At 34.2% G+C, this 21,390-nt stretch overlaps 1 protein-coding gene across 1 annotated transcript; it reads right to left on the bottom strand.

Moving 5' to 3' along the window:
• Positions 1-14,159: 14,159 nt before the first annotated feature.
• On the bottom strand, positions 14,160-19,123 carry LOC120125102 (ATP-dependent Clp protease ATP-binding subunit ClpA homolog CD4B, chloroplastic-like). Its single transcript, XM_039143594.1, has 9 exons — positions 18,529-19,123; positions 17,964-18,079; positions 17,745-17,864; positions 17,481-17,666; positions 16,851-17,066; positions 16,235-16,452; positions 16,062-16,137; positions 15,880-15,969; positions 14,160-15,641 (listed from the first exon to the last, which is right to left on the bottom strand). Exons 1-9 carry the CDS (start codon positions 19,091-19,093, stop codon positions 14,460-14,462), a joined length of 2,769 nt encoding a protein of 922 aa, XP_038999525.1. The 5' UTR covers positions 19,094-19,123; the 3' UTR covers positions 14,160-14,459.
• Positions 19,124-21,390: the final 2,267 nt, after the last annotated feature.

Consider the following 21,390-nt stretch of genomic DNA (forward strand, 5'->3'; position numbering starts at 1 on the left):
TCGTTTCTATAGATGATCCGATGCTAGGTAGAGATCCTCCTACTTTGCAGGTTCATTCGTCTACATCCCGCGACGATCTGGTTACACCTGAGAGAGACCTCCTGTTGCTAAGGACGAGTACAATAAGAATGATGAAGATACCATAAATAGATATGTCTTCCATATGTTTCAAAGGGTTTGTAAGACATCCGATAGAATTTCTACTATTGATATATCAAAGTCTCTGGTGGCAAGGGGTGTTCAAAACTGGGTACCCAATTTTTCAAGTATCTGATATTTTTGAGTACTAAAATATCAGCCCGTATCTCGGCCCATCACATTCGGGTACTCGTAAGTCGGGTACCCGTAAAACTCGGGTATTCATATTTTCGGGTCACGGGTACTAGGTTTATAATTTTTTATTTTTTTCTTTAAATTATTTTATTTTTTAATATATATATAATTCTAAAATTTAAAATTTAAAGTTCTATAATATATAATTCACACATAAAATTTAAAAATTCAAATTATAAAATTGAAAAAAAATTATTAAATAATAAATAAAAATATAATTAAATTTCAAGTGTTTCGAAGTTAAAATAAATATTTTAAAAAATAATTTAGAATGTTAATGTGAAATAATTTAAGAAATTTAAAATTTAGAATATTATGGTAGCAAAATTTAAGAAATTAGGAATTTAGAATGCTAGAGTGAACTATTTGAAAATTATAAATAAACATTTAATATAAAATAATATATATATATATAATAAATCGGATAACAGGTCGAAGGGTATTTTTACTAGTTCAAGGAGGCCGAGAGGACTATGGACTATATGAATTTGAGGCTTGAGCAGAAACTAAAGGGGGCCTTAGTCATGCTAAAGAAGGAAGGTTATAGATGATGGCATTCGATTTCTAGGAACAACGTCAAAAATTTAAGAATTTGGAGTAGGGTAATATGTTTGTTATGGATTATGAGATTGCGTTCATCAGATTGAGACGTTATGTTACTGGGATTATGGAGATTGAGTTGGATCAATGCATGAGATTCAAGAATAAACTCATATATGAGATCATAAATAGAGTTGTTACCCACCAGGAGAGGAACTTTGATGCTCTGGTAGAGATAGCTAAGACCAATGACGAAATAGAACGAGTGGGCACAGAGCGTATAAGAGATAAAGATCGAAACCAAAACAGAGGGTCTTCTCGTTTTGGTTACTCTTTTATGCGTCCCAACAAGAAAGGTAGGGGCGAGTCATCTCAGAGGCGTGCTATGATTTTTAGGCCTGTAGTGCCAGTTACTCTGACTATTTCATATTCTATTCAGGGTAGTTCTTCTAGCTTACCGATATTGCCCACTTGTTAGCACTGTGGGAGATATCACTACGATGTGTGCGGAAAGAAGTTGGGTACATGTTTCAGATGTGAGTCCAATGACCATTTCTTGAGAGAGTGTCCAAAACTAGCTACTACCATTCATACATCAATTCAGACATATACTCTTACTCAGAGTACAGTTCAGACTCCAACTGGGATTGTATTTAGGAGAAAGCATCCATGTCTACTAATAGAGGTTGACCTTCCCAAAATAAGGGTCAGCTCAGACTAAGGCCAGATAATCTGGCTTGGTTTATGATGTGATTGCAAGTATTGTTACTATTTATTCAATTTCGTACTTTGTTTTATTTGATAATGATTATACCCATTCCTATATATCATATTCTATATCTAAGGGGTCTTAATATTCCGATTGAGAATATCGAAAGTGTTGTGATAGTTTAGAGCCCCATAGGTCAGTCCAAAGAGTTTGATTGAATTTATAAAGGGTGTCATATAGAGATTCATGGGGAGATTTTCTTAGCCGATCTAATAGAGTTATCTTTAGAGGATTTTGAATTGATTCTTGGCATGGATTGACTGAACAAGCATCGAGTTAACATGGGTTGTGAGATCAAGAGAGTTATTATGAAAACTCTTGATGATAAAAAAATAGTGATGATCAATGAACGTTGTGGGTTCCTAAGTAATTTTTGTCTGATTTGGTAGCTAAAAAAGATTATCAGGAATGATTTTGAGGCATTTCTTACTTACATTCTGGATATTAGAGGTTCTCGATCTAACATAGAGAGAATCTAGACCGTTAAGGAATTTTCAATGTCTTTCCCGATGAGTTGCCTGGTTTACCATCAGATAGAGAAATTAAGATTGAGATTGAAGTCTATACCAGTACGACACCAATTTCATTGGCTCATTACTGTATGGCCCCTAAGGAGCATAAAGAACTGAAAGTCCAATATAGGAGTTGTTGGATAGGGGATTCATTCGACCAAGCGTTTCACCATATGGTTCTTTAGTTTTCTTTATCAAGAAGAAAAATGAGACATTGAAACTATGTATTGATTACTGAATGTTAAACAAACTCATGGTCAAAAACAAATATCCTATACCCAAGATCAATGATATGTTTGACCAGTTTTGAGGGGCTACCATCTTTTCGAATATAAATTTGATTTTTAGTTATTACAAACACAAGGTAAAAGATTCTAATATCCCAAAGACTATTTTTCATACTCAATATATGCATTATGAGTTTTTAGTGTTGCTATTCTGGTTAACTAATGCCCTTGCTACCTTTGTGAATCTGATGAATTGGGTGTTTTAACCATATCTGGACCAATTTTTGGTCAAGTTCATTTATGCTATATTAGCGTATTCTCAGACTGAAGTAGAGCACGATGAGCATTTGAAGATCGTTTAGTAAACATTGAGGGACCATAAGTTGAATGCCAAGTAGAGAAAATGTGAGTTTTGGCTCAATGAGGTGGCTTTTCTGGGCATTACGTATCTATTGAAGCTATTTGGGTGGACCCAAGTAAAGTGGAGGCTACTCTAAATTGGAAGTAACCCAAGAACGTCTTAGAGATCTTTAGTTTTTTGGGCTTAATTAGATATTATCGTCATTTTTGTTGATGGTTTCTCCATTAGTTCAGTTCATTTGACAAAGCTTTTGAAGAAAGATATTTTGTTTTTCTTGGTTTAAGAATCAATAATCTAGTTTTGAGAAACTGAAGAATGTTCTGACTGAAGCCTCAATGTTGATTCAACCTAAGTCTGAGAAGGATTTTTCAGTTTACAGTGATGCCTCTTATTCTGGATTGAGATGTGTTCTGATGCAGAATGAGAATGTTATAGCTTATGTGTCCTACCAATTAAAGTCGCACGAGCGTAATTATCCCACCTATGATCTGGAGTTTGATGCAGTTGTATTTGCTCTAAAGATTTAGAGACACTATCTTTATGGAGAGAAGTGTTATATTTATATCGAACATAAGAGTCTGAAGTATCTGCTTACTTAGAAGGAGTTGAATCTAAGACAACATCGCTGGTTAGAGCTTCTAAAGGACTATGATTGTTATATAGAGTATCATCTGGGCAAGGTCAATGCGCTGTGTATATGATATGAGAGCATTATTTTCCAGGATAAGTTTATATGATGATGGCAGTGTGTTGGTAGAATTATAGGTTAAGCTAACCTTATCTGAGATGATCAAGGCCAAACAACTTCTTGATAACTCTTTGCTTTCCATTACTGAGCAAGCTAAGCAGGATACAACTCAGATTATACTTTGAATTATGATTGTATTTTATGCTTTCAAGACCATTACTGTGTTTCTAAGGATGGGAAGTTAAGGCAAAATATTCTTCAGGAGGCCCATAGTAGTCCTTATGCCATGCATCCTGGTGGAGATAAAATGTATAAAAATCTCAATGAGCATTACTATTAGATTGGTATGAAGAATGATAGTTATGATATCAAAGCGAGGTATCTGACTTACCAGTACGTCAAGGCAAAACATCAGCATCTATCTGGTCTATTGTAGCCTATCAAGAGTCTAGAGTGGAAATAAGAGCGAATTACGATAGATTTTGTGACTGGTTTGCCTTTGACTCCTTCTAAAAAGGATTATGTATGAGTGATTATCAACAGACTCGCCAAATCAGTTCACTTTATTTCTATACGAGTTAATTATTATATGGATAAGCTGGCAAGGTTGTATATCTCTGAGATCATCATACTCCATGGTGTTCTATTATCTATCATTTCTAACTGAGATCCGAGATTCACTTCTAGATTCTCAAAGGCTCTACATGAGGCTCTAGGTACCCTTCTGAATTTTAGTACAACTTTCCATATACAAACCGATGGTCAGTCTGGGTAAGTGATTAAGGTTTTGGAGGACATGTTACGGGGTTTTATGATTGACTTCCATGGTAGTTGGGAAGATTTCCTGCCTTTAATCGAGTTCGCTTGCAATAACAACTATTAGGCTAGCATCAACATGGCACCGTCTAAGGCGCTATATGGAAGGAAGTGTCATACTCTTACCTATTAGACTAAGTTGCATGATAGGATAATTTTGGGTCGTGAGTTGGTTTGAGAGACTGAAGATACTGTTAGATTGATCTGTGATCGTATGAAAGAAGCGTTTGATAGAAAAAATCATATGTTGATCAGAGGATGAAGGATATTAAGAATAAAGTCGGGGATTAGGTTTTTCTGAAGGTATCTCCGTGGAAGAAAGTGTTGAGATTTGGACATAAGGGTAAATTGAGTTCGATATTTGTTAGGTCGTATCATATTCTGAAGAAAAATAAACATGTTGCCTATCAGCATGAGTTGCTTCCCTAGCTTATCCATATTCATGATTTTTTCCACATATCTATGCTAAGGTGATACCGTCTAGATCCGAGTCACATTATTCAGATTTAGAATATAGATTTGAGTCCTGATTTGTTTTATGAGGAGGAACTTGTTCAGATTTTAGACCACGACGAGAGAATTATTCAAAACAAGCGAATTCTGATGGTTAAGGTTTAGTTGAGTAACTATAGTATTGCAAAAGCTATATGCCAGACATTAGAGTCGATAGAGGCTTAATTCCCGTATTTGTTCAGATAAAGTAAATTTCAAGGATGAAATTTCTTTTAAGGGGAGAGTTGTTACACCCCAATTTAGGGGCTAAATTTTTCTTAGAATTAATTTTTGGGATGAAATTGAAATTTTAGTTAAATTCAAAGACAAAACGAATCTTTTATTAAATTTGAATCAAATTCATAAAAGAATAAAATCTCGAGGACCTATGGCATAATTTTTTCATTTTCTAAATGTGTTACGTTATAAACCCCCAAACCTAAAACTTTCTATTTATAAAAACCTCAAATATCTTTCTCTTATATTTCTTTTTATGGAAACTTTTATCCAAGAAACTTCAAACGTTGTTTTATCATCGATCGAGGCTATGCTTTTGACGCCTCTCGTACCATTGTGATCCTTATGTTGTCCTGAATCTACCGGTGTTCGATTTGTCATCATTGTCACTAACTTGTTGTGAGGTGAGGAAGAAAAAATTTCTGACATTTCGAAATCGAGTTTTTTAGCGTTCATCTACGTAAACCAAGGTTGGTATGTGTCTCAAACCCCTTAAAAATTTAGAAATTTTTTTATAATTTTTCTGACACCCACGTCGCTAGACGTGCCGTCACTGAGAGTGGGGCTTGTTCACCACCTGGTGTATCTTTTGGAACCGGGTAAAACCGACATGTTGACCCGCATCCGACTCGACCCGTCTAACCTAAATCCCTTCAGTCCAAACTCATCTAGCCCAAACTAACCCAATCAAATCAGACTGAACTGGTCTAACTGTGCCAAGCTACGCGTAGCTGAGTTAAGTCGAATCGTTGATTGTTGACTGTTACCATTGACTGGCATTGACTTTGACTGTTGACCGGCGTTGACATTTTTTGAAAACATCCCTCTTAAAGTTTTTTTACATCCTAAGTCTGATTTTGCAGTATATTTCATCAAATTTTGACACGAAAGCCCTGAAATAAGCCCGTTAATATAAAAATGCTTACTATTTTTACATTATTATTTGGGTATTAAATATAAAGTTGATTTGATAATGTTTTTTCATGAAGGTACTCGTGTTTCCCTTGAGGCCAACTAGATCTGATACTTCCCATCCAACATATACGTACGATCCACGTTCTTCTAGAGTTGCTCATAGATATCTGTAAATTGTTTAAGTAAAGTTTATTATTTATTGGATTAGGATTTTGATATAGTTCATTCGATTCGTAGGGTCTAAAACTACCGTTGATCGTGATAGACAAACCCAATAGTAGGCTAACCTACCAGACTTCTCAGACCGATAAAGGTGTGTTCCTGATGGTGTTACATTACTGTTTTGAATTACCTATTTGAAATGTTTTGGAATTCTGATGATATTAAATATTTTGATTGCATGATATCTGATTTACCGTATGCATTGAGTTTTGATATCTGATTTACCGTATACTTCTGACAAGATCTTTGGTTATCGTACTTCTATATCTGATTTTGGAAAATGGGATGTTTTCATGTTTTAATGAATTAAACTACTATTTTCACTCAAATACATGCATATTTACTATCATTGAGGGTATTATTGGAGGAAGTATCTCAGATTTAGTCTTTGACTTGTAAGACGTTACCATAGGCTCCTCTGCTTCTTCCATTGGATAAGTCCTTACCGCAAGTCCTTATGCTATAAGTATAAGGTCCTTACCAGATGTACATGTGGGTGTATGGTTCAAGGGGACCTACATATTCTAGTGTTCGAATGGGGTAATGTTCATATTTTAAAAGCATGATTATAAATTAATTTTTACCGAAGTATTTATCTGAATGTTTTTATGCACTACAAGGAGCATACTGGACTTTTTAGCTCGCTCTTCAATTTTTAACTTTTCAAATATTACTAGGTAATAGGTAGTAGGCTTGGCATCAGGAGGATCAACCGTTCTTTTTGTACCCGTTGTATATTTCTATATGTCATTTCTGTTATATTTTGGTGACATAAGTTTTTAATGTTATCTTTATGTATCTGTATTACTAGTATTTTGTTCTGAACATGTTTTTATATGGGCTTCCAATGCTAGTAGATGTATATATGAACCTTAATGTTGGATATTTCTACATTTTTATCGTTATATGTATTTTATTCACTAATATAGATTTCAACTACGTTTTGAATATACAAATGATTTTTGAATACGACATGTGATCGTCGAGATCCGGTCATAACATCTAGGCTGGGTTTAGGGGATACAAAATAAGTCCCCGTTAATGGCTTCAAACATCCTCCAAAGGTTAGAAACAATCAGAAGCACATTCCAACCTATAAAAACAAGTCTAGATTATAAACTTTTCCTCTTAATTTTTGGATGGATAAAGATGATCAAGAAAGGTGAAGCCTTGGAGAGAAGAAAAAAAGAAAAGAGAAGTTAAGAAAAGAGAAAAAGAAATGAGAAGATAAAGAAAAGAGAAAATGAGATAAAGAAATAAAGATAACTTTTTTCCTCTCCTACTATACAAAACCCACGCCTAAAGAAGAAAGAATCCCTACAAATCTGCCTCTTTTTCTTCAATGGTCAAATTACACGTTTGATCATTCCTCCTTTACTCTCAACTTAAAATTTCCATTTTTATAAGACTAATTTCTCATCCGATTAAACTCAAATTTAAACAAATAAACCACTATATTATAATAAATTCATTAAATAAATTCTTGAGTATTGACTAAAAAATTTGAGTTGTTACAATGAATATATAAGATATAATTTGAATCATAAACGCTAGTGAGAGTTGGTTAAGGTTAGGTCTCTCCAATTCATAAAGGTGTTGAATATATTAAATTTTAGGAGTCTCTGTAGCATTGTCTAATCAATAAGATAAATAATCATTAAAATGTCTCTTTGATTATCAATTAACTACAGGAATCTCGAGTAACTATAACTAACCTATTTAAAAAAAATTAGATAATTTGATATTAAAATCAATTATCAAATCATGAATTAAATTTCATAATTTACCTTAGATATTTTCTCATAATTGAATTTCAATTTATCTTTAATTGCTTTCTTTTAATTAAGTCTTTGAATATAATTAGCATTATAAGGAAAAAAATCTTTGTTTATTTTATAAAACTGATCTAAGGTCACTCTTTATAAAATCGATCTTGCTTACCACTACCGCAAAATTTGTTTTAAACATTATTTACTTTTTAAGATTTCTATAATCCGTCAAATATTTTTTTATAAAAATAAATAAATTATTGAAACAAGAAAAATAACCACATATTTAAAATATTTTTCGATAATAAACACGAGTCTTAGACAAAAGTTTCGTACACACAACTGAATTAATCACCTAGTTTATAAAACAAATATAATATGTTGATTTTTTTTTATAATGGAGGGTAGTGTTCTTTAGAGTTGAATCTCTAAACAGGAAATCATTACATATTTAAATGTATTTTAAATGATCATCCAGCTCAGTTGGTAGAGCGCAAGGTTCTTAATTTTGAAGTCGTGAGATCGTGTCCCACGGAGGACATTTCATAACTTGAAGGTCTCTCACGGAAGCTGATTTTAACCTGAAGTTGGGGGCAGTCTACTATCCTATCTCCCCCTTATCCCATTACATATGGGAATAAGGGTCAGCTAAAAAAAACTAATTGAATAAATATTCAATTAGCTATATAAATAGAATTATTTTAACTTGGATTAGCAAGGTTTTGTTGTTTTTAGTTGCATGCAAGTTCATAAGTCGCAGCTCAAAAATCTTCATATAGTCCGGACATGTATGAGTATCATGACTATAAAATTTTTGACATGATTTTTTATCCTTTTGTGGTACGCGTTTTGTCTGTTCTTGTGGCACGATCCTCATGGTTGTTGGTACCTTTTTCACGTACCTTTGCAATCGTTTTGGTTATCGTACAAAAAACAATCACAACATTTATATTTTGATTGATTAGTCGGTGGTCACGTATAGTCAGATTCTTTCTTTTGGTAAAAGGTTGTTTGTCGATGTAATCAGACTATGTAGCGAAGCAGCCTGTCAGATTATTTGGTTCGCTCTCCACTCCTTTATCCTTTCATTCAAGCGTCTCATTCGATAGAGACAGAATTTTTATGAAGTTTATTGGGTTTTGATGATTGGTCGTCATTCTCATTGAAAGGTTTTAATTTTCTTCATATCTTTAGTTTTTTATTTATTTTGTACGAGTATTTTGGTAACTATCGTCTCATTAGTTATTGGTTAAGGGATTGTTGTTATCTCTTGAAGTCCTAGGTTTGAGCATTACACATGTTAGAAGTATGAGCATTCATTATCAAGTGGTCGAGAGTCTTTGAATGTATACTATCTTATACTCGCCCCATACTTATAAAAAAAATTAAGATTTTCACTAAAAATCAAGTGGTTGTCGATTACATGTATTCTTTATTTTTTTTAGGTTAATCTATGCTATGTATTCCAAACCAATGAACTAGAAGTCAATTTCAAGAATAGAAAGCTTAGAAAACCACCCCTCTAACAGCTATACAAAAGAATGGAGCAACTTGTACATAAGTCTCTATTTGCTTCCCACTGATCAAGCGGAAATCCTCTCGCCAGCCCCAATTTTACATACTCCTGGACGTGTCGAGTAACCTCTTGAACCGAAGCCTCAACCTGTTGAAATTGCCTTCGATTTCTCTCACGCCACATAAAATATATATAACCATTCCAAGTCAATTTAACCGTCATCGCCAAGAGAGATTTCTTTCGCAACCTTTTACTCAACCATTTATAAAGCAAGCATGCTACAAATTCATCCAAACCTGCTTTGAAAATCACAACCAAAGAATAAGTGGTCCCTTGTTTCCAGCTCCCTCGTACAAAAATTGCACCCACAATCCGAACGACAAGAGTCTGCTCTTAGTAGGTAGCTTATCCAGTGCAGACATCGAAGCCACCATAAAGTGTCGAGGAATATACCCCAAGTGCCAAACAACCTTCTTCCAAACAACTTTATCCCTTGCAGTTGGATAGCTTTCCAAATTTCAAATATCGAGCACATATGTGCAGCAAGAAGGCCTTCAAACCCAAGAGCTCTATTTTTGAGCTTTAGGAGGTTCCGCCAAGTCCAACTACAACATTGAGGTATGGAAGCAAGTCAAAAGGAGCCCCCTTGAAGACATACTCATGAATCCAGGTTACCCATAAAGATCCCTCCACAAGTAGCACCTTCCGAATTAGGTACAACGAGCCAGTGAAATTTGACACATCCCAATCTTTGAGACCAAGACCTCCTTCAGACTTTGGGTATAAATGTGTGACCAACTAACTCTTGCGCCTTTGCAGCTTTATCTTCACCCTTCCAGAAGAACCTGAAACATAGTTGATTTATCCTTTGAATGACTGCTCCCGACAGCACTAACTGTCTACTCCAGAACTGTTGAATGCTAAAGATAACATATTGAATCAATTGTCATCTTCCAGAGTATGAAATTTGTTTTGCATACCAGCCATGAAGCCGACCAAAAATTTTGTCCAAAAGCGGTTTACAATCATTCATTGCGAGTCTCTTATTGATATGGAGGATCCTAAGGTATCTAACTGACAACCTTCCAATTTTCATACCAGTAGTCTCGACAACAACATTCAAATATTAACCCCCCATACCCGTAGAGAATAACTCAGACTTTGAGGGTTAATATGCAAACTAGAGAAACTCCCAAACAACTACATCACTCTCCAAACTCCCATAATGGAATTAAAAGAGCCTTTAGTAAACACCATAGAATCATCTACAAAAGCACAAATTTGTGTGATGGAGCCTATGACATTTAGGATGGAAAGAGAAAACTCCATGCTCTGCCGCTTTGTCCAACATCCTGGAGAGAACGTCTACAGTCTGCACAAAGAAGTAGGGGGAAAGAGGATCCACTGTGGCACCCCTTTTCAATAACTCTACTTTTATGTTCGATACGTTTTCAATTTTCTCTATCGATCGTTTGACCGTTCTTTTCGTTTAATTTATTTAAAGTTTGATTTGACATCGCATCAAGTGATTAAAATAACGCTTATTTACCATTTATTTGATATTTTCTGTTTTTGACCCTCAAATTCGATTTGAATATGCAGTTTGTATTAGAGATAATTTTCTTACGACATTTTATTTTGATTTATGATTATCGATCATCTTTCAATAATTTAATCCCCTATTATAATTTGTTTATCGATATTATTAAATACGATCATGTTTATCTTTTATTTAATTTTTTTTAAATAAAGGAAGGACATGTAGAATTTTCTCCTTTGGCCGATGTTACGTAGTAAATAAATAACAGACCTTCTATGCCATATAAATGTATATTTTCCAGCAGATAATGTTTATTGGTTAGAAGTTTCATGGTAATAGGAGTGTAAATGAGCCGAGTCGAATTCATGTATTATTGAGCTCGACTCGACTCGACTCAAAAACTCTGAAATGAAGCTCGACTCGACTTGAAAACTCGCGATCTTTAAATTTTCAAGCTCGACTCGAGCTCGAAATCCTGAACTGAAGCTCGTGAGCAGCTCGAAAAGGCTTGAAATGAAAAAAATTCTTAAACTTAATTCGATTGAAGCCTCAAACTCAAACTCGAACATAAACCTTAAATACATGAAATCTTACTATATTTTTTTAAAAAATCAATACATAAATATTAAAATTATTATTAATTTATTTTTTTAAATAAAATCTTAATATATTATATTTTCGAGCTGCTCACGAGCTTTTCGAGTCAAATATCGAGTAGCTCGTTTCAACTCGTTAAGAACTCGAGTCGAGCTCGAGCTCGAGTCGAGTCTATTCGATTCGAATATTTATCGAACCTTGATCGAATCGATCTCGAATAACTCACAATCTATCTCGTCTTATTTACAGTCTACCGGGCTGCAAACAAAATGGTTCCTTTAATGAAATGAGGTACGTTTGTCAACATGATTTGAAAAGCATATTTTATATAATTGACTTTTATATGCTTAAAAACAAACAAAAAATTGTTGTTTTAATGACTTCAAGACGTCTATATAGTCATTTAGAGCATCAAATCGAAGAGAAAGTATCACTGCAACACTGATGCAAAGCAATACACAAACAAAATGGGCACTATTCCTGAAAAAGACGTAATAAGGTTTTGGTCTTCATTCTTCGAGACGTGCTTTTAATTTGGATAAAGTACACAAATGATCTTTTGACTATATAATATAATTTTTTGAGTTCTTCGACTATTAAAAATTATAAAATAATCTCTCGATTATAGGGTACTGTTTTATTGAGTCCCTTGACTATTAGAAGTTACAAAATAATCTTTCGACTATAGGGTAATGCTTTATTGAGTCCCTTGACTATTAGAAGTTATAAAATAGTCACCTTACTATTCATATGTTTCAAACACGTTCTCTTTTGTTAAAAATTTGATGGTCGTATGAGCTTGACATTAACTTGTTAACTGAGATATGATAAAATATGATCTTAGAATCTCAAATGACTATACAATTCAAATGATTTTGGGATTATATTTTATCATATCTCAGTCAATAGAATAACATCCAACTAAGAAGAACGCCAATTTTTTAACGAAAATGAACGAGTTTGGAACATATAAATTGTTGGGTGACCATTTTGTATCTTTTAATAGTCGAAGAGCTCAACAAAGTAATATCCTATAGTCAGGGACCATTTTGTAACTTTCATAGTCAGAGACTCAACGAATCAACACTCCATAGTCGGGGGACCATTTATGCACTTTATCCTTTAATTTTTTTTACATGTTTTCTTTAGATATAACTCAAATATCTACTTGCATCCATATAAAATTAAAAACAAATACATTTTTTAATCATTAATGAGAATCAAATAAGATAAACTAAAAACTGCCTTATAGCTAAGGCAACAACAAAGGAAATAAATGAAATAATAAAGGTTAAATATAGGCTTCAAAACTACCCGAGTCAAGTCATTTTTTATAGCCCAATAAACTTTATCAGATTGACACTTTTAGTTGGATATGTGTAGAGAAATTAGGCTGAATCGTAACAAGTCACTAACCAGTGACAAATTTCATTTAGATTAATAAGCCCAATGGCTTAATATTCACTTTCTTTCTTTCTTATACAATTGATTCGAATGAAATACACAACAAGAACTACAACATTTACACAGAGTATTATAAGTCAGCATGCAGAACATAGTCAATAGTCATGGCCGCCATGCAGGTATTGTCACACCAAATAGTAGAAGGTTCTCCAAGTTCGATTTCCATGTCTACAAAGAAAGCCTGCAACTGGAATTTTGGATGTCAGGCTTTGGTACTTGGCTTCACCACTTGATCGTGAGACAAATCTCTATTTTTTGGATCTCCAAGGAAGTAGATGACTCCAATGATGCACACTTCGGTTTTAGACTTGGTAGTTATTAGTAGTTAAATGTTGATTGTTGGATAGTTCGGTCAATTTTTCGAAGAACTACTTTCAAAATTTATTTGGGAAAAATAATTTTAGTAAAGAGAAATTAAAAGATTATACATGATTTGAAGTTGAATTTATTATTGTTAAATGATTAATTCAGTTTACACATTATAATTAAAGGATTATTTTGTAAAGATGACAAAAAATAAGATCCAATTTGTCTCTTTTATGAATCAATTCTGATTTCAATACATCCTTTGTAAAGTAGTAGAACTTATTGAGTTGCCCAAGCGATAAAAGATAATATTATTTTCTTTAAAGGACTCAGGTTCGAACAAGTGCATACATATGATATGGATTCTTTTCATCATCATTGAAATCTAAAGCTTTGTGTTATCACGGAGGTTGAATCTTTAGCCTTTAGTCCTTGGGTTGAATGGAGGTCTGCACTGAAAATGTGCGAACAAGTGGAAATGAACAAACATTTGCTAATTTAGCAATGTGAATTACATGCTTGTTCCTGGTTGCTCTTCACTTGGAGATGGGACATATTCCCTGGAAATGGACTCTTTCAAGCCAGATGGAGAGGTTCTTGAAGTAAATGATTTTAGATGGAACAAAGGTGCTATAGAATTGTAGTACATATCATGTCTATAACTGATTGGTAATGGCAGTGGATGATGAGACCGCAGGTCTTGGATTTTGTTCAAGTACACCCGAATAACATAGCACAACCTTGTTCATTAATCTTTTACTGAATATTTCTGGGTTGATATTAAAATTTCCAGGAAGCATAGTTTATATATATATATATCATGTTTTAACATCTCTAAGGCATTGATTCTAAACAGAGGGAGTAGAAATGGGCCATGATCTTAAAACAAAATTATACGTACATGACATTGATCCTAAATAAAGACAATTTTCCATGATCTTAAAACAAAATCATCAATAAATTCTATTGTGAAGTTCGCTGTCGAACTAACGCTACTTTGCCCCTTCCAACTATGAAGGGGATTCAAGTGTAAGAAATACTTCAATGACCTTAGGCAAGCAATCAAAAACTTCAAAATCAACTATCAGGTAGTCCTTTCAGAGAGAGAGAGAGAGAGAGAGAGAGAGACTGAATTGGATCAAAACGGTTATTTGGTTAAACTACTGGAAATGGATCAGCCAGTGACTCGGGAGCACCGCTTCTACCATTAAGAACCGTAACGTTGCCATCTGAGTCGACATCCACAATAACTGAATCACCCTCCTTGATTTCCCTAGCAAGCATTTTCTCGGCCATGCTGTCCTCGAGAAGCCTCATAATGGCTCTTCTCAAAGGCCTCGCACCATAGCTCGGGTTGTATCCTTCATCCACAACCCTCTCTCTAAGCCTTTCAGTCACTTGAAGCTCTATCTCTTTGTCTTTAAGCCTGTCAAATACCTCCTTAAGCATTATATCAGCGATCTCCTTAACTTCCAACTTGGTGAGCTGCCTGAAAACAATCATATCATCCAATCTATTCAAGAACTCGGGCCGGAAATATTGTTTCAGTTCTTCTGTCACCAAGCTCTTTATTCTATTGTAACTGCTGTCTTTCTCATCGAAATCAAGATCAAAACCAATCCGTCGGCCACCCTTCTCAATCACACTGCTTCCAACATTAGATGTCATTATCAGAAGGGTATTCTTGAAATCCACAGTTCTTCCTTTGCTGTCGGTCAACCTTCCATCCTCGAGTATCTGAAGCATCATGTTGAAGACATCGGGATGGGCCTTCTCAATCTCATCGAAAAGCACTAAAGTGTATGGTCGTCTTCTAACAGCCTCCGTTAGCTGACCACCCTCAGTGTAACCAACATACCCAGGAGGTGAACCGATGAGTTTGGACACTGTGTGCCTCTCCATGAACTCACTCATATCAAGTCGAATCATAGCTTCTTCAGAGCCAAAATAGTAAGCTGCTAGAGCCTTTGCTAGTTCCGACTTTCCTACACCAGTTGGTCCAGAAAAGATGAAGCTAGCAATTGGCCGATTGGGGTTCTTGAGACCAACACGGGCACGTCGAATAGCACGACTAATGGCAATGACAGCTTCATCCTGACCAATGACTCGCTTATGAAGAGTCTCTTCCATCTGAAGAAGACGGTCAGATTCATCAGTTGATACTTTCTCAACAGGAATACCAGTCCACGACGAGACTATATGCTGAATGTCCATCTCAGTCACAACAGGGCCTCCATCCCCGGCCTCTGCCTCGGCCTTATTCATCTCATTGTCTTTCTCTTGGATTGCAGTAATCTGAGCCCTAAGCTCAATTTCTCGATCACGTAATTCCCCAGCCTGTTTAAAAGAATGCATTATGGTATGTATTGAGCATTTGAGATGAACCAAAAGTTGTTAAAACCCAAAAAAAAAATGACAGTTGAACACATAACAGCATTGTAAGAAAACAAATGTAGAAGATCATCAAAGAATAAAATAAAATAAAAAACCGAAGGGGGGTCATTACTATATTTGGACCCATCCTCTAAAAGAAATCAACATAAAATGTCCCTATGAAATTCAACACAATTTGTACCTTCTCAAAGTCCTGGCCGCGAACTGCTTCATTCTTGGACTTTGTGATCTGCCTGAGCTCATTTTCAAGCTCTTTAGCTTCCTCAGGGAGCTGCAACAAGATAACGGCATCAAATCAACTAGAGATTTGAGAAAGAAAAGAAAATAAGAGTTACTCGCAACTAGATAATAACAAAAGCACACCTGTGCATGACGAAGGCGAACACGAGAACCAGCTTCATCAATCAAGTCAATTGCTTTATCAGGTAGAAAACGGTCACTAAAATAAAAAGAAATCAAGGTGAGGAAAGTTGCAGTTCCAATAGAGTGACTACCAAATTACAAAAGTACTTCACGAAAATAAGATGAACACATGCCTAATGTACTGGTGTGACAGTTGTGCAGCAAAAATCAAGGCCTCATCTGTGTAACGAAGCTTGTGGTGAATCTCATAGCGTTCTCGCAAACCTTTCAAAATCTGTATAGTTTCATCCACAGATGGTTCAGGCACTTTCACCGGCTGGAATCTTCTTTCCAAAGCTGGGTCTTTCTCAATATGCTTTCTGTATTCATCGAGCGTTGTAGCTCCAATACACTGCACAAATTCAAATTGAAGATATAAAATAGCAGCAGGGTTTATTAACATAACAGAGAGAAACAGTTGCATTAACCAAATACTGTTCCAAAAGTAGCAAAAATACCAAATATAACAATATGCTTCATGTCACTTCACTAAACAGAAAACACCAACATATGCAGCAATAGACAGGCCCCAAATAGTTCAGATACAAGTGAGATAATAACAATCTACTTCAGTCTCTAACAATATTTAGTACAGCTGTAAAGAAAATAATTGCTAGTATATTGATTACAACAGCCAATCCAAACCCAGAAAAGACTAGGGAAAACCACACATTTCTCCATCTCTTACCACAATTCCCTGCCTAAGCATCACTATCACAATACGTTCCCCGTTCAAAGAACAAAATTTACCTGCAATTCACCTCTTGCAAGTGCTGGCTTTAAGATGTTAGCAGCATCAATAGCACCTTCTGCAGCACCTGCTCCAATTAAAGTGTGCACCTCATCAATAAACAATATTATTTCATCACTTTGCTTGATTTCCTCCATTAGCTTTTTCAATCTTTCCTCAAATTCTCCACGATATTTTGTTCCAGCAACAAGAAGACCCATATCAAGTGTAATAACCTACTAAGAAAACAACAGTAAATGTACACTTCCCACTGAAGAAATAATAAAACGAAAATAATCACAGAAAAATGGTTGTAATTTTAGAAGCTCAAGAAAAAGAGGGATAAAGTCATACTTAAAGCCACTAAAATCTCCATGACCAATTATTTCATGTCAAGTACATGAATGAAGTGAAAATCCAGGAAAAAAGACCCATAATAGATATGAATGTTATACATGGATCATAAATCATTTTAGCAAGCAACTCATGCAAAACAAACGTAAATGGGAACATGCAAAAGAAATACCAAGTTTGCATGTCAGAACCAAGTCAAATTCCAGAATGGAAAGGAAAAAAAAACTATCAAAGTATCAATACTTTGTCCTGGTGATGAGATAAACTGTTTATAAAGATATGAGACATGTATGCACCTTCTTTCCCTCAATTGTATCAGGAACATCACCACTAGCAATACGTTGAGCAAGACCTTCTGCAATAGCTGTTTTTCCAACACCAGGTTCTCCAATTAGACACGGGTTGTTTTTGGTCCGTCTACCCAATATTTGGACAACACGTTCTATTTGATCCTGCCTTCCAACCACGGGATCTAATTTTCCCTAAAAGTGGAAAAAGAATCCGCTTAGAAACGAGTCCAACAAAATACCCGGATGATAAGACAGAAAAAAATTTCTTGCCTCCTCAGCTAGTTTAGTCAAATTAGTTCCATATTCTTCAAGTGTTGGCATCTTTGTGTTGCCACTTGCTCCTCCAGAAACAACATTAACTTCATTGCCCTCACCAACCATACGAATAACCTAGATAATCAAATGGATGATCAATGCCATTATCTTTTTTTTGTCGAAAAAAATGTACCAGAATTTTAAAACAAGATCAAGTCTAAATGTATTTCTTACTTGTGTGCGGATATTACTTGGGTCAGCACCTAAACTCTCAAGAACTTGGGCTGCTACTCCCTCACCTTCACGAAGCAACCCAAGAAGAATATGTTCTGATCCAATATAATTATGGCCTGAAATTTTTATGAAATAAGATTTACCAGTTAAATTAAATTTTCCAAGTCCAGAGTGGAAGCATCATAAACAAAATGAAGGACCAATTCCTATCTCACAGTCATGGATTTGATAAGACAAGCAAAGTGTATACGCCTAAGCATCATGGTTATTTAAAGATGAATGGAAAGAGACCCCACCATAATAATCCTCCAATAGTACTCTTTTCAGTTCTATCAAGTGAAATGTTTTAATAGGATAAGTCAAATGGCAATCTGATTCCCATCAATTTGGGCCAAATAAATTCTAATGCCAGTGCATATGATTGTACCAATTGTCATATGAATAAGCAGCATATACAAAGTGAAATCCAAATAAAATAGTAACTCTCCATGCAAGCTAAATCCCAGTTTAAAAGATGTAGAAAAATAATAAAAAGAAAAAAGAAGAAACTAAAAGATTGAGTTACCAAGCTGGCGGGCTTCTTCCAATGAGAGTTCCAGAACACGCTTTGCACGAGGAGTAAATGGAATCTCCACAGCAACAAACCCACTGCCCCTTCCGATTATCTTCTCCACTTCTACTCGCACATCTTTAAGATTGATTCCCATGGATTTAAGAACTTTTGCGGCAATGCCAGTACCCTCACCAATAAGACCCAATAAGATTTGCTCAGTACCAACAAAATTATGGCCGAGCCGTCTAGCTTCCTCTTGGGCCAGCATAATCACTTTAATCGCTTTCTCCGTAAAGCGCTCAAACATGGCTTTTGGTACACATCTGCTACCCCTTCCTCGTCGTGAAGATACTGAAAGTGCAACCTTAGAATGGAAATCGTGTCCCAAGCTGACCATATTATCTAAAGAATTAGAACCACGCAACCCAGAGAAACTCCTCATCTTCAATACAGGAGTTTGTAAACTGCACATCATTTTGATAGACCTCTTCAGCTTTCCAGATTCTTTGGACGGACCATGACTCCAACTAGCAACTAGAGCAGGAACCATATTCGACTGAGCCAGAAACTTAGCCATCACCCTAAGCAATCTGCATTTGGTAATTAAACAAGTCACTTGAAATGAATACCTCAAAAGAGGCAATCAATAAGCTTGAATCATTCACAAGATTACAAGACTCCAATAAGCATAAATAAAGGCCATAAATCATCAACCAACAATCCAAGCATAGAAGGAACATAACCAAACAAAAAAGAGGATGCCATATAATCGGAGTCAACTAAAAGTGGAAAAAAAATTACCAGGTGCTTGTAGATAGATATTTTATTTACTAGTTATAGCACTTCATCAAGAAATGGCATAAATTTATAGCATTTCATCAAGAAAAAAAAATAAGCAAACAGATTCAACTACATAAATACCATATAACCTCAACCAAGAAAAGCAATCAGCATAAACATTTATCATTGATAGAAAGCTTAGAGCACTAATTAAATTAAAGAATGAAATAATTTTGAATCTAACAAGTGAAATAAAAAGAGCATAAATCTCCGTACTTTCAATGGGCTTATTTTGTTTTAGCATTGCTTACTCGCCTTATTCATAAGAAACAAAAAAAATCAATATATACCAATTAAAACCTAATCAAACCAAAATCCTAAGTCAGATTTCCTAAAGAAAACAAAATAAGTTCGAAGAAAAAGAGACTGCAGATGAAGTGTCAATCTTTCGGAAAGCCCAAAAAGATAAAAAGAAACATAAAAACAAAATATAAGAGAAACCCAGAACAAAGGAAAAGAAATGAAGAACTCACCTAAAGGGGGGAAAAAGATAAGGCGAAGAGAAATGAAATAGAAAACTAATTTAGAGTAAAAAAAAAGGCCTTTCCTTTAGGAGGTTGAGAGACCCTTTCTCTTTTTCGCTCTATCTACTGAAAATGGTCGGCCGAAGAGGTATGGAGGAGGTAGGCGGCTCACATACGAGGTTTATATTAACATTATATATATATATATATATATATATATATATATATATATATATACATATTAAAATATTTTATGTAGTATTTTTCAGAATTTTACGTATTATTATAGCCGTATACATCTAAATATATTTTCACAATTCACAAGCAACGTGAGGGGATTAAATTCTATGTAATCTTTAGTCATCTATCTATTTTTGTAGTTCTATTTTAGTTATTTAATTATTCTTTTCAAAATTATATATAATGATATATTTTTATTTTATTTTAGTCATTTGTTAATAAAAAATAAATAGAATTGTTAAAAAAAATACTTTTTCAATGATAATATGATTTTACCTTATAATAATATGTTAGCATCACTATTAATCTTTTAATGAAGAATAATCAAAACGGAATCAAAATATAATATTAGATATAATTTAAAAATTAATAATTAAGTAACCAAAATAGAACCATAAAATTAGATATATGACTAAATACGAAATTTACCCTAAATTTTTTGATACGAACACAATAAAAAAAACCTAACCAAATATACATAAATATTAAATACAACATTAATAAATAAATCATATTGAATTTGTTTATAATATTTAAATATTAAATTTGTTCATTTTAGGGATGGATCGAGGGTCTAACGAGGAAAGTCGTTCTTTAAAAAAATTAAATTTATATATAAATTCACTCTTTAACATAAAACCGGGTGTCCATTTCTAGTCCTTTTACAATATTCAAGAGAATCAATATGTATTTTTTTGTTCCATCTTAGTTAGTTTAAATAATCATATTTGATCAGTTGGTCAAACTGCTCATATTTGTTTTGTCATACTCCCTTATGTCACTAGTTCAAGACCTACTTAGACCACTATCATTCCTTCCCCTTCCCTCTAGGTGGAATTAAATTTAAAATTTGTTAAAAAAAATAATCATATTTATTACCAAATTGTTATATAGGATTCATAAATAAATCACTCACTACTTAATTTTGTTAAATCATTCAAAATATAAGTGATAGATATTAATCTTTTAGCCTCTATGTACTTTGATTATTAATATATTAATACACTTTTTTATGTTTTATAATTTATTGTTAATAACGCTGGTGTTAAATATAAAATTGATGTCAAAGATATTCATAATAATAATGATTTTAATGATAATGTGTACGATTTTAATGATATATGGGTAGCCTGTCGCCACTGAAGTTGCATATGTACAGATGTATACATTTGCCACTACAGTCGTATAGATGAATATAGTCTCGTCACTAAGGTCGTTTTCGTAGTCACCACTAAAGTTGCATAGGTAAAAGGTCGCACAAATAAATATTCTTTAGCCATTAAAGTCATACATTGAGATTCAATGACATCCACCCTTTTTACTCATTCAG

The sequence above is a fragment of the Hibiscus syriacus genome, unplaced genomic scaffold (genome assembly GCF_006381635.1).
Source record: "Hibiscus syriacus cultivar Baekdansim isolate YM2019G1 unplaced genomic scaffold, ASM638163v2 tig00110429_pilon, whole genome shotgun sequence".
In the NCBI taxonomy this organism is placed as follows: Eukaryota; Viridiplantae; Streptophyta; class Magnoliopsida; order Malvales; family Malvaceae; genus Hibiscus; species Hibiscus syriacus.

Bases quoted from the DNA above. Each gene is read 5' to 3' on its own strand.
- LOC120125102 (XM_039143594.1), bottom strand. From the start codon at position 19,093: ATGGCTAAGTTTCTGGCTCAGTCGAATATGGTTCCTGCTCTAGTTGCT. The intron at 17,067-17,480 runs GTGCATACATGT...TTTTCTTAGTAG, and splicing joins ATACAATTGAGGGAAAGAAG to GTTATTACACTTGATATGGG. The intron at 15,642-15,879 runs GTACAAATTGTG...TCTTTTAAACAG, and splicing joins GCGGCCAGGACTTTGAGAAG to GCTGGGGAATTACGTGATCG.